This window comes from Leucoraja erinacea, chromosome 4 (assembly GCF_028641065.1).
Source record: "Leucoraja erinacea ecotype New England chromosome 4, Leri_hhj_1, whole genome shotgun sequence".
Taxonomy (NCBI): domain Eukaryota; kingdom Metazoa; phylum Chordata; class Chondrichthyes; order Rajiformes; family Rajidae; genus Leucoraja; species Leucoraja erinaceus.
In genome coordinates, this window is record NC_073380.1 from 3,474,447 (window position 1) to 3,488,313 (window position 13,867).

At 49.9% G+C, this 13,867-nt stretch overlaps 1 protein-coding gene across 1 annotated transcript in view; it reads right to left on the reverse strand.

Annotated features, from left to right (window-relative positions):
- Window positions 1-13,867, reverse strand: part of LOC129696099 (anion exchange protein 2-like) — a 92,308-nt gene that overhangs the window by 4,340 nt on the left and 74,101 nt on the right. The window contains 10 exon segments of the mRNA XM_055633550.1: window positions 576-602; window positions 605-747; window positions 1,799-2,052; window positions 2,763-2,929; window positions 3,855-3,944; window positions 5,376-5,594; window positions 9,208-9,402; window positions 11,003-11,151; window positions 11,955-12,161; window positions 13,310-13,526. Coding sequence (XP_055489525.1) covers window positions 576-602; window positions 605-747; window positions 1,799-2,052; window positions 2,763-2,929; window positions 3,855-3,944; window positions 5,376-5,594; window positions 9,208-9,402; window positions 11,003-11,151; window positions 11,955-12,161; window positions 13,310-13,526 — 1,668 coding nt within the window.

The window sequence follows — 13,867 nt, forward strand, 5'->3', positions numbered from 1 at the left end:
GGAATTGCATACTCCAAATGTGACCTAGCAATGGCCTATAAAGCTGCATTATAACTTCCTGACTCTTGTACTCAATGCTGTTAAGGATTATGCCAATAGTTGTACATTTTCCCCTTACATTTGATGTACCACGGTGCAACGCCTTACACTTGTGTGGACTCTAGTTTGGATCTGCCGTATCTATGCCCATTTCCGTAGATGACCTATATCCCGCTGTATACTCTGACAGCCTACCTCACAGTTTGTGACCCATTGGTCAGTCGGCAACCGGCCAAGCACAGTGCAACTCCGGCGCTCTTAATAAGTCATAGCAGCAGAATTAGGCCATTCAGCCCATCCTGTCTACTCTGTTATTTGATCATGGCTGATCTATCTTTCCCTCTCAACCCCATTCTCCTGCCTTATCCCCATAACCTTTGTCAAGAATCTGTCAATCTCCGCTTTAAAAATACCAATTGACTTGGCCTCCACATCCGTTTGTGGCAATTAATTCCAGATTCACCAACCTCTGTCTAAAGATATTCCTCCTCCTTCTGAGGCTGCCCGCTCATTGCCCACTGTGCCCAGGGACTCACCTTGCGCACATACATATGGTCAGGGTGTGGTGCTTGGATGGCATCAGCAGCAGCTGGATCCGCTCGTACAGGTCAATGCCATTCAGCGACGTCACACCCATGTACAGGAAGATCCCAAAGAGGACAGCCAGCGGGATCTTACGCAGGAGGTCCCCGATCACGATGGACAGGCCTGTGGGGTAATGAGACACTGAGTTCACACACGGGCTGGGCAGCAGCGGGAGGCCATTCACTGCTGAGAACTGTACGCTGGCGCAGCGGTAGAGTTGCTGCCTCACAGCGCCAGAGTCCCAGGCTCAATCCTGACTACAGAGTTTGTACGTTTGCCCCGTGACTTGCCTGGGTTTGCTCCAGGAAGCTGTCGTTTCCTCCCACACTCCAAAGATATACAGGTTTGTAGGGTCATGGGCTTTGGTAAAGATTGTAAATTGTCTCTAGTATGTGTAGGATAGTATTAGTGTATGGGGGGGATCACTGGTCGGCACGGCTCTCTGGGCCAAAGGGCCTGTTTCTGCATTGTATCTCTGAACTATCAACTAAGGAGGGGGTTCAGATGGAACTGCATGGGTGCCAGTACGGGAGGTGGAATGGAGATGGGGAGGGAGCTGCATTGGTGCCAGTACGGGAGGTGGAATGGTGATGGGGAGGGAGCTGCATGGGTGCCAGTACGGGAGGTGGAATGGAGATGGGGAGGGAGCTGCATTGGTGCCAGTACGGGAGGTGGGAGGGAGCTGGTGATGGGGAGGGAGCTGCATGGGTGCCAGTACGGGAGGTGGAATGGAGATGGGGAGGGAGCTGCATGGGTGCCAGTACGGGAGGTGGAATGGTGATGGGGAGGGAGCTGCATTGGTGCCAGTACGGGAGGTGGAATGGTGATGGGGAGGGAGCTGCATTGGTGCCAGTACGGGAGGTGGAATGGAGATGGGGAGGGAGCTGCATTGGTGCCAGTACGGGAGGTGGAATGGTGATGGGGAGGGAGCTGCATTGGTGCCAGTACGGGAGGTGGAATGGTGATAGGGAGGGAGCTGCATTGGTGCCAGTACGGGAGGTGGAATGGTGATGGGGAGGGAGCTGCATTGGTGCCAGTACGGGAGGTGGAATGGTGATAGGGAGGGAGCTGCATTGGTGCCAGTACGTTAGGTGGAGTGGTGATGGGGAGGGAGCTGCATTGGTGCTGGAGCTGAGTTACTGCACGGGGGGGGGCGAGCGCGGCTGCTACTTACCCACCATGATGGCAACCACCAACCCTGTCACCCGCTGCTCCTTCACCTCTTCGATCTTGGGCTTGTCTCCGGGGGCCACGGACTTGCTCATGACGGTGAGGGCGTTGACGTGGGTGACGGTACGGACGGTGGCGGCGGCGAGCCAGGGCAGCCCAAACATGGCCGCCACCCCTCCCGAGCCCACGATGATCAGCAGGTCCAGGTGGAAGCCCGAGCCCTTGGTCAACATCCGCTCCTTCTTGCTGATGATCAGACTGTGGAGCACAAAGTCTGTGTTAGGGCAATGGGACAGGAGTCCACCAGGATACCAACCAACCGGCTTTCCCCACTGACCCTCCAATCTGATCCTTCTCCTCCCCACCAACCTTCCCCTCTGACTGTTCCCTCCCCACCCCTCCATGCCCAGCGACCCTTCCCCTTCACCTTTCCCCACCGATCCTGCCCACCGACCCGACCCACCCGACCATCCAACCCTCCACTCCGACTGACACTCCCTCTCCACTCTGCCAACCCCTTCCTGCCCACTGACCGTCCACTACAACCAACCCCCCCAATGCGGGCTGTTTCCTGTCACTGTAACACTATATAATCTTCACGCTGGTATTTTTCTCTTTCACTACCCGTTGTACTAGTGTATGGCTTGATTATACTCATGGAGAGTATGAATTGATCGCACCTAAACAAAGCTTTACACTGTATCACGGTACAACAATAATCCAATAGCAAATGGTCCAAGAGACCACTGACCACTCTATTGACCTTTGGGCCTCAGGGGCGAGCGATGGTCAAAGCACCAGCACAGGGCTACACAACATGCGCCCTCTCCACGTGTAGGTGGAGAGAGGGATATCCCTCTGCTCTCTTGAGCAGCCCTGACGGATGGGCCTGTCGACACACCCTGCCACTGACTGGTCCAGACCACCCATCGTGTGTCAGCACCAACTCCCGGCCACAAGGTACTCACGTTGTGATCATGGTCTCCATGAAGATGAGGATGAAGACCAGAATGGCTGGAATGACGCTGGCAAACATCATCCAGATGGGAAAATCACCGTTCTTCCCGAGAGGATTAATAAACCAGCCGCGCTTCTCCGGCGAGGTGACGGACAGACCGGTGGGAACGCTCAGTTTCTGCAGGAAAGACACAAGACCACAAGGAGTTAAATGGCCACACCGCAGTCAGAAGCAACCGGTCGACGACAACCGTCTCTTCATTCATTCCAAGACAAACATCTCAAACGGGGCCCGATTCAGAGTAAATGCCCCTCTACACAATCCCATCTAACGCAACGTCCCAACGAGCCACACGGCACGAAAACAGGCCCTTAAACCCTACTCGTACATGACAACCAAGATGCCCCATCTAAGTTAGTTACATTTACTTGCGCTTGGCCCATATCCCTCCCAACCTTTCTATCCATGTACCTGCCTCGACTACCTCCTCTGGCAAATCGTCCCATATACCCACCACCCACTTGAGTGCAAATGCTGCTCTTCAGGTTAGTATTACATGAGGATAGGGGCCTAATGGTCAGCGTGGACATGATGGGCCAAAGGGTCTGCTTCTGCAAAGTGTGAGTCGATGACATTATATTACATCACCCATACTCTTACATCCCGTGATAGACATTTTGCAGGAAGATTGTTCCCGATGTTGGGGAAGTCCAGGACAAGGGTTCACAGATTAAGGATATGGGGGAAATCTTTTAGGACCGAGATGAGGAAAACATTTTTCACACAGAGAGTGGTGAATCTCTGGAATTCTCTGCCACAGAATGTAGTTGAGGCCACAGTTCATTGACTATATTTAAGAGGGTTAGATGTGGCCCTTGTGGCTAAAGGGAGAGAAGGCAGGTACAGGATACTGAGTTGGATGATCAGCCATGATCAGATTGAATGGCGGTGCAGGCTCGAAGGGCTGAATAGCCTACTCCTGCACCTATTTTCTATGTTTCTACAGTTGGGGAAATGTGAGGGAGGTGGGGTGGGGGGGGGGATGAGAGCAGGGGCAAAAGCAACAACACAGTGAGGGTAATGCGTAGAGTTAGTCTCCCACCTGGGTGAAGGTCTCCTGGATGGAATAATCCACCAGAACCATGATGAGGATCGCTATGGGAACACCAAAGTCCCCAATCACTCGTCGAACCTGCAACACAATTGATCACGTTTTGAAAATTCTGTCAGACATTACAAAACACCCAGCGATCGATGTGCTGAACACTTGTGCTCGATCCGTCAAAGTCTGCTGGATCTCCTGGTTGCTAACCATTTGAACTTCTTTCCCCATTCCCACACCAATCCTTCTGGCCTGGGCCTCCTCCGTTACCAGAGTGAGGCCACACGCAAACTGGAGGAACAGCACCTCATATTCTGCTTGGGCAGCCTACACCCCAACAGCATGAACAGTGAATTCTCCAATTTCAACTAATACTCCCCTAACTTCACCTCCCTTTCACCTGTACTGACATCTCATCCTTGCCATCATTTCCAACCACCCAGTCACCCTGCTCCTTTCCCTTCCTCTGTACCCTCATCTCCCAACTCCACTCTATGGGTGTCAGAGGCTATGGGGAAAAGGCAGGAGAATGGGGTTAGGAGGGAGAGATAGATCAGCCATGATTGAATGGCCTAGTAGACTTGATGGGCCGAATGGCCTATTTCTGCTCCTATCACATGATCTTATGAACTCCGCCCCACATTCCCTTTTATACCCTCTTCGCTTCCCCGTACCATTCCATCCATATCCCTCCCTTCAGTGTTACATTTCACTCCTTATCTGACACTCATTTGTCTCCTGTTCACCTTTGCCACTTACTCCATCCACCTGCCAATCAACCCCCTCACCTGTATCCACCTATCATTCACCTGGCTTTGTCCTGCTCCCACCTCACTTTCCCAGCGTTCTCCCCCTACTCCATCTCTCTGAAGATAGGTCCCGACCCAAAATGTCGTCCACAGATGCTGCCTGACCTCCTGAGTTCCACCAGCACTTTGTGTTTAGCTCAAGATTCCAGCATCTGCAGTCTCCTGTCTCCAGATAACATTATTCTGGTTTCAACTCCTGTGAAGCTGTTCATGTCCAGAAGCTGTGACACTGGGGGCAGTCAGCAGGCCCTTTGCCAGGTGAGCTCTTCCAATCTAGGGCTCATCAGGAGATACGGTAGGTTTAAGGAGCGGGAAGAAAGATTAAATTGGAACCCGAGGGGCAACTTCTTTATAGAAAGGGTGGTGGGTATATGCTAGAGGAGGTAGTTGAGGTAGTCGGGGCAGGTACTATCACAACATTTAAAAAACATTTGGACATGTCCATGGATAGGATAGGTTTAGAGGGATATGGGCCAAATGAGGGCAGGTGGGACTAGTGTAGATGGTGCATGTAGGTTGACATGGGCAAGTTGGGCCGAAGGGCCTGTTTCCACGCTGTATGACGCTATGACAAGGAACTGCAGATATTGGTTTAAAAATAAAAGGAATAAAGTGCTGGAGTAACTCGGCGGGTCAGGCAGCAGGTACGGAACGGCTGTGAGAGTGAACGGCCAGGTAGAGTGGCTCTCGGGACCTCACTGGCGACACTTACTCTCCCGGGGAAGAAGCGACTGTTCTTGAACTTGCGCAGGAAGAAGGCGATGAAGAAGGTGCCAGCCATGAGGACCAGCGACAGGAGCGCGGTGTTAGGCTCCCCCGTCCGCCTCACGCCCTCTGTCGTCTCGTTGCTAGGGCTTGGCGGGATGAGGGGGAGGAAGGTTCCATTCAGGGTACTGTTGGAGCAGCCACGGAGAGGATGATCCTTGAAAATCTGTAACAACATGAGCCAGAGGTTTCCCCAGAGTCATAAAGTGAGTCACATCAACATCATCCTGCGCTGAATGCTGCCTGGATTGGAGGGTATTAATTACAGAAGAGGTTGGATAAACTTGGATTATTTACTCTGAAACCTCAAGGTTGAGGGGAGACATAGAACATTGGACAGTACAGCACAAGAACAGGTCCGTCGACCTACAATGTCTGTGCTGAACATGATGCCAAGACCATCGCTTATCTACCTGTACATAATCCATATCCCTCCATCCTGCAGATCCATGCGCCCATCCAAGTCTCGTAAATGACCGTTTCTACCTATTATCGTTAGAACGGAGATGAGGAAACACTTTTTCTCACAGAGTGTGGTGCGTCTGTGGAATGCTCTGCCTCAGAGGGCGGTGGAGGCAGGTTCTCTGGGTGATTTCAAGAAAGAGCTAGATAGGGCTCTTAAAAATAGCGGTCAGGGGATATGGGGGGAAGGCAGGAATGGGGTACTGATTGGGGATGATCAGCTATGATCACATTGAATGGCGGTGCTGGCTCGAAGGGCCGAATGGCCTACACCTGCACCTATTGTCGATTGTTTCTAGATCTCACCGTCACCATCACAGGAGACAGACGATTGCCCAAAATCTACTACAAACCCACTGACTCCCATAGCTATCTGGACTACACTTCTTCCCAACCTGCTTCCTGTAAGGACTCTATCCCCAACTCCAAATTCCTCCGTCTACGCCGCATCTGCGCCCAGGATGAGGTATTCCATGCCAGGGCATCGGAGATGTCCTCATTCTTTAGGAAACAGGAGCTCCCCTCTTCTTTTATAGATGAGGCTCTCACCAGGGTCTCCTCCATTGTCTACCTTCACCACCACCCCTGGCAGCGGGTCCAGGCACTCACCACCCACTGTGTAAAAAAACTTGCCCTGCATATCTCCTAAATGGATGTGGATCACAGGCAGGCAGAAATAGGAATAGCCATCATAATTGACAGTCACCATGACCCGAATGGTACGTTTCTATTCTATGCTGTTCTCTGTTCTATGTATGAGAGGCATAGATAGTCGGAATCATTTACCCTAGGCTGGAAATGTCAGACTTGAGGGCATAATTTTAAGGTCAGAGGCAGTAAGTTAATGTGAGATATGCTTGGTTAGTTTTTTTACACAGAGAATGGTGAAGAACACTCTCTGGTGAAGCGGGTGGAGGCAGAAACAGTGGTGTCTAAGAAGCGTTTAGATAGGCACATGTTTCCACTAGTGGGAGAGTCTTGGACTAGAGGTCCTAGCCTCATAATTAAAGGACGTTCTTTTAGGAAGATGAGGCAAACTTTCTTTAGTCAGAGGGTGGTGAATCTGTGGAATTCATTGCCATAGAAAGTCAGTAGAGATATTCAAGGCAGAGATAGATTCTTGATTAGTACGAGGTTATGGGGAGAAGGCAGGAGAATGGGGTTAGGAGGAAGAGATAGATCAGCCATGATTGAATGGAGGAGTAGACTCGATGGGCTGAATGGCTTAATTCTACTATCACTTATGATCCTATCTATGATGGATATGCAGGGAATGGAGGGACATGAATCACATGCAGGCAGAGGAGATTAGTTTTATAGTTTTGGAGGTATAGCGTGAAAGGCCCTTTGGCCCACTGAGTGTACACCGACCACGATCACCCATACACTAGTTGTATTCTAGACACTAATTGACAATTTACAGAAGCCAATTCATTTACAAGCATGCACGTCTTACGAGTGTGGGTGGAAACTGGAGTACCATGAAAAAACCCACGCGGTCACAGGGAGAACGTACAAATTCTGTACAGGCAGCACCCGAGGTCAGGATCGAACCCGGGTCTCTGGCGCTGTGAGGCAGCAACTCTACCGCTGCGCCACCGTGCTGCCCATGGCCGACACAGACATTGTCAGTGGGAGGGCCTTTCCTGATCTGTGCTTCGTAATGCATTATAATTCTGTAAACCAAACACAATCATACACAGCCAATCTCCTGCGGAGGGAATGGATAGACGATGTTTCGGGTTGGGTCAGACTGACCTTTTTCTGAAGAAAGATCCTGACCCGAAACATCATCTGTCCATTCCCTCCACAGATGCTGCCTGACACGCTGAGTTCTTCCGGAGAATTGTTTTTGCTCCAGATTCCAGATGAAGTTTAAAATGAGGAGAGATCATTTAAAAGGGACATTAGGGGCAACTTGTTTTACTGACAGTTGCCCTTATCTGGAATAAGATGCCAGAGGAAGCTATAGAAGCAAGGTACAATTATGACTTTAGAAAGACATTTGGACAGATATATGGCAAAGGGTTAAGAGGGCTTTGGGAGAAATGTGGGCAAATATGACTAGCCCAGCATGACAATTTGGTTGGCATAGACACAGTGGGCCGAAGGGCGTTTCTGTACTGTACAGCTTCATGGCTATTGCTCCATGCTGTGAGTATGAGAATTTTTACTCAATAATCTGTGTTTGCAGAGCTAATTACCACTTCATTTAGTTTAGAGATACAGCATGAAAACAGGCCCTTCGGCCCACTCAGTCCATGCTGACCATCAGTCACCTGTTCACACTAGTTCTGTGTTGTCCCACTTTCTCATCCACTCCCTACACACAAGGGGCAATTAGCTTATTTGCTCTGCAAATGCAGAGATTATTACTCAGGCAGAGCATGGGAAAATTACTTCATTGATCTAGCAGAGATTATTACTGTTTTAGTGTAGGCATTATTACTTCATGGTCTGGATCTACAAAGATTATTGCCAAATGAGTGTGGTATCATTTCTACCTCACCAGAGAATGAATACAAGACCCTGTACTACTGCAGTTGTACAGGGTCTTGGTGAGACCACACCTGGAGTATTGCGTACGGTTTTGGTCTCCTAATCTGAGGAAAGACATTCTTGCCATAGAGGAAGTACAGAGGTTCACCAGACGGATTCCTGGGATGGCAGGACTTTCATATGAAGAAAGACTGGATAGACTCGGTTTGTACTCGCTAGAATTTAGAAGATTGAGGGGGGATCTTATAGAAAGTTACAAAATTCTTAAGGGACAGGCTAGATGCAGGAAGATTATTCCCGATGTTGGGGAAGTCCAGAACTAGGGGTCACAGTTTAAGGAAAAGGGAAGTCTTTTAGGACCGAGATGAGAAAATCATTTTTTACACAGAGAGTGGTGAATCTGTGGAATTCTCTGCCGCAGAGGGTAGTTGAGGCCAGTTCATTGGCTATATTTAAGAGGGAGTTAGATGTGGCCCTTGTGGCTAAAGGGATCAGGGGGTATGGAGAGAAGGCAGGTACGGGATACTGAGTTGGATGATCAGCCATGATCATATCGAATGGCGGTGCAGGCTCGAAGGGCCGAATGGCCTACTCCTGCACCTATTTTCTATTATTATTCCCATGGTCTGCATCTGCAGACATTATTATTGTCTGAATGCAGACTATTACTCATACTCTAGCTTTACAGATTATTACTGTCTTTGAGTGCAGGCATTATTACTCCCATTCTTTGCTCTGCAGAGATTATTACTGTCTGAGTGTGGGCATTATTACTCCGTGCTCTGTGTCTGCAGAGATGATTGACTTGTAGACATTACCTTTACCAGCTTGTAGAATGTTTCATAAATAAATATAATTGAGATGAGGAAAGCAAAGATTTCTTGGGTGAAGCGGGAGATGAACCGCACGAGGAAGGAGCCTTCGAAGGCCACGATCAGCAACACGATGGCGATCAACCAGAACCCGATCCACACTCGTCCGGTCAGGTATTCCATTCCGTTCGAGTCGCAAAACTGGTAAAAGGGAAAGGATTAGCTGAAGGCACCGAAGAAACAGACAGGGAGGTGAGCCCTGTCGGGCTTCATCCAGGACTCCCGAGTTCACACACGCGTCCCCTCTGGTCCGAGGTTCCATAACTCCAGCCTGAGGTCCCATAACACCAGCCCGAGGTCCCATAACAACAGCCCGAGATCCCATAACACCAGCTTCAGGAACAGCTACTTTCTTGCAACCATCAGGTTGTGAACCGACCGGCACAAGCCTAATCCTACCTCTTGCACTATCGTGGACTTTTCTAATTGTGTTTTGGGCGACACAGTCGAGCTGCTGCCTTGCATCGCCAAGTAGGTAAACAGTAGCTACTTTCCTGCGACCATCAGGTTCTTGAACTGACCCCCATAACCGTAATCCCACCTCGGCAATGGAACATCACGGACTAGCTCTTACACGAACATAGACTTGAAGTTTAGTTTATTGTCACGTGTATTGAGGTACAGTGAAATGCTTTTGCTAAGTGCTAATTTGTTTTTCTGATTGTGTTTGTGCGTATATCACGCTTTTTTGCACTGTTTTTTTTTTTCTTTTTACCGTCTTGCTTATGTGTAATTTATATATAATTGATGTGCAATATAGTTTTTGTGCATTGTTTGTGTCCATGTGTCTGTGATGCCGCGACAAGCATGTTTTTCAGTGCACCTGTACCTCACCGGCCTTGTGTGTATATGACAATAAACCTGCCTTGACTTAACACGGGGATTTATCTCTGAACCCGAGTACATGCTGTGCATATCTCTAAAGATTTGTCCTGGGCCCAGCGCACTAATGCAATCATAAGGAAAGCCCAACGATGCCTCTACTTCCTTAGAAGATTGAGGACGTTTGGTATGTCTGATAAATACACTTGGACTTCTGCACGAGTACAGAGAGCGCATTAACCTTCTGCATCAGGGCCTGGAACGCCCAGGAGTGAAGTTTAATTAAAGTTGTCCGGTCCAGCACAGGTACTGACCTCCCCACTACCAAAGGGATCCATATAAGTGTTCAAGAAGGAACTGCAGATGCTGGAAGATCGAAGGTACACAAAAATGCTGGAGAAACTCAGCGGGTGCAGCAGCATCTATGGAGCGAAGGAAATAGGCGACGTTTCGGGCTGAAACCCTTCTTCAGATTGATGGAGGGTGGGGGGGAGAAGGAAGGGAAAAGGGAGGAGGAGCCCAAGGACGGGGGGATGGGAGGAGACAGCTCGAGGGTTAAGGAAGGGGAGGAGAGCAAGGGCTAGCAAAACTGGGAGAATTCAACGTTCATGCCATCCGGACGCAAGCAACCCAGGCGGAATATGAGGTGCTGTTCCTCCAATTTCCGGTGTTGCTCACTCTGGCAATGGAGGAGACCCAGGACAGAGAGGTCGGATTGGGAATGGGAGGGGGAGTTGAAGTGCTGAGCCACCGGGAGTTCAGGTAGGTTATTGCGGACTGAGCGGAGGTGTTCGGCACTAAAAAGGCAGCCAGCATCAAAGAAGAAGAGTTCCCACCTGAAATGTCACCATCCAGAGATGCTCAAGGTTTCAAGGTCAGCTTGGTCAGAGCGGGACTCCAGCCCAAGCTGCACACTCACCTTAAAGAAAGCTTCTTCAAATACAAGCAATGGGCCGGAAAACCCTACAATCAGCAGTGGCTGGGCGCCCAGCAGACCAAAGATGATCATCTGTATGGCCGTTGAAATGATCAGCTCCGAGACGCCAATCAAACCCATGGTCTTCTCCCCTGAAACACAATTACAAGTCAGTCAGTCACTGCTACGCTGGTAAATGAGGCTCAGTACAGTCATGGTGGGCACTGCAAGGCAGAGGTAGCAGTTCCTGGAGGAAGAACTCATGGCCCAGTGTCCATCAGTTACCACCGACAGGCTTCCAAGACATGCATGCCATCCAACATGGCAGAATGGACTAGTCCCATTTGCCTGCAATTGGCCCATACCTCTCTAAACCAGTGCTTATCCATACATCAGTATAAATATATTTTAAAAGCCATAATTATTTCTGCCTCTGTAGCTTCCTGGGGCAATTCATTTCAGATACAGACTACCCTCTGGGTGAAAACTTTGCCTCTTAGGTCTCTCTGAAATCCCCCCTCTCACCTTAAGCCTATGCCCTCTAGTTTTACAATCTTCTACCTGGGGAAAAAGACTGTGAGTGTTCACTTTATCCAAGCCCCTCATGATTTTCTACAAGCTCAGCCTCCTACACGCCAAAGAAAAAAGTCCCAGCCGGTCCAACCTCTCCCTGTAACACAAACCCGCAAACCCAGGCAACATTTTTTGCACCTTTAAAGACGTTCTTCCCACAGCGGGTCGACCAGAACTGCACACAGTCCTCTAAGTGTGGTCTCACCAATGACTTATAGTGTTTCATGGTATCTCAACATTTGTGCTAAATACACTTTCCAATGAAGGCAAGCATGCCATACGTCTTCTTTGCCACATTTAGGGAACCGTGCATCTGCGCTCCGTATCTCTCTGTTCCTCAACACTCTTCAGGGTTCTATCATTTATCGTGTTAGTCACTTACCGAGAAGCCCTCCGAAGGTGATGGCTGGGGAAAGGGCTGCAAAGTAAATGAAGATGATGGCAGCCATGCACTGTGGGTTCAGGGCATCCTTGAAATCACTCAGGTACTGAGGATACCTGCGGGCAGCGTCTCGAATCACCCCGCCAAACGGTTTCCCCGTCCGCCTCAGAGGGTCGTCCTCATCCAGCCTCTTGCGCTTCAGGAGAGCTGTGACAAGGAAGGCAAAGTCAGTGGAAATCAGAACCTAGATGCAACGTGCCAGAGTAACTCACCGGGCAAGTAGCATCTCTGGAGAAAGGAATAGGTGATGTTTCTGGTCGGGACAGAAGGATCAGTCTGAGGAAAGGTCCCGACCTGAAACGTCACCTATTCCTTTTCTCCAGAGATGCTTCCTGACCCACTGAGTTACTCTATCTTCAGTGTAAACCAGCATCTGCAGTTCCTTCTTCGGACTGAGAGTCAGGGGTGATGTCAGTTGTCTGCGTTTGTCCCATATTTCTCTAAACCTTTTCTATTAATGTCCATGATCTGGCCTCCATCATCCAGGGGGGCAACGGATTCCAGAGATTTGCCACTCTGAGGGAATTTTAAATGTTGTTATTGAACCTGCCTCAACTAACTAATTAGTAAGGGTGTCAGGGGTTATGGGGCGAAGACAGGGGAATGGGGTTGAGAGGGAAAGATAGATCAGCCATGATTGAATGGCAGAGTAGACTCGATGGGCCAAATGTCCTAACTCTGTTCCTAGAACTTACGAACCTCCTCTGGCAGAGTTAGGCCATTTGGCCCATTGAATCTACTCCGCCATTCAATCATGGCCGAGTTTGGATAGAGTCATACAGCTGTTTCCGTGCTGTATGACTCTATCCAAATGGATTTTGAACGACTGAGTAGCTTCCACTGGTCCTGTTCTCTTGTGGTCCTGCATTGACTACTCTAGGTGGGCGGCACAGTGGCGCAACAGTAGAGTTACTGCCTTACAGCGCCAGAGACCCTGGTTCAATCCTGACCTCGGGTGCTGTCTGTATGGAGTTTGTACATTCGCCCTGTGGCCGTGTGGGTTATCTCTGGGTGCTCCGGTTTCTTTCCACACTCAAAAAATGTACATGTTTGTAGATTAATTGGCCTCCTTAAATTGTCCCAAGTGTGTAGGTTTGAACTGGTGTATGGGTGATCGTTGGTCGGCATAGACTCGGTGGGCCGAAGGGCCTCTTCCCACGCTGTATTTCTAAACTAACTAAAAGCAGCTGGTGAGAGGGAGACAAGCCTGGCCAGAGTCAGGTCAGGGAGCATTGAAGGGCAGGAGGGAGTGGAGACAGTGAGAGGTGCGGCGAGTGGTTTGGTCGGCTGCCCACCTCTCTCCTCCTGACTCTTCACTTCCTTGGATAGCACCTGCTCCTCTTTCGCCTGCCTCTTCTTCAACATCTTGCGCTGGAACTGGGCGACGGAGAGCAGCAGCTCCTCCCCGGGGACGTCGGATGGCGGGATCACGATGCTGCTGTCCAGGAACTCGTTGATGGCGTTCAGCAGGTCGTTGCGGTCATCTGCCTGGTAGGCTGCTCGGTGGAAGTTCTGGAGGACAGGAACAGAGTGAGGCTTCCAAAACCGTGAGGCGGTGGTGGCAGGAGGAAAGGGGATCCGAATGGCAGTGAGGGCGAGCGAAGGGGGAGAATCCAAAGAGCAGGGAAATTCAAGGTAGCTGTAAAGACTGGAGAAGATATACAGGGATATTGCCAACACTCGAAGGCCTGAGCTACAGAGAGAGGTTGGACACGTTTCATTCCTTGGAGCTCAATAGACCGAGGGATAATCTTATCGAGGTGTATAATATCTTGAGGGGAATACAGTCTTTCCCCCCAGAGTCAAGAAGCAGAGGGCATAGATTTAACAGGAATCAGAGGGACAACTTTTTC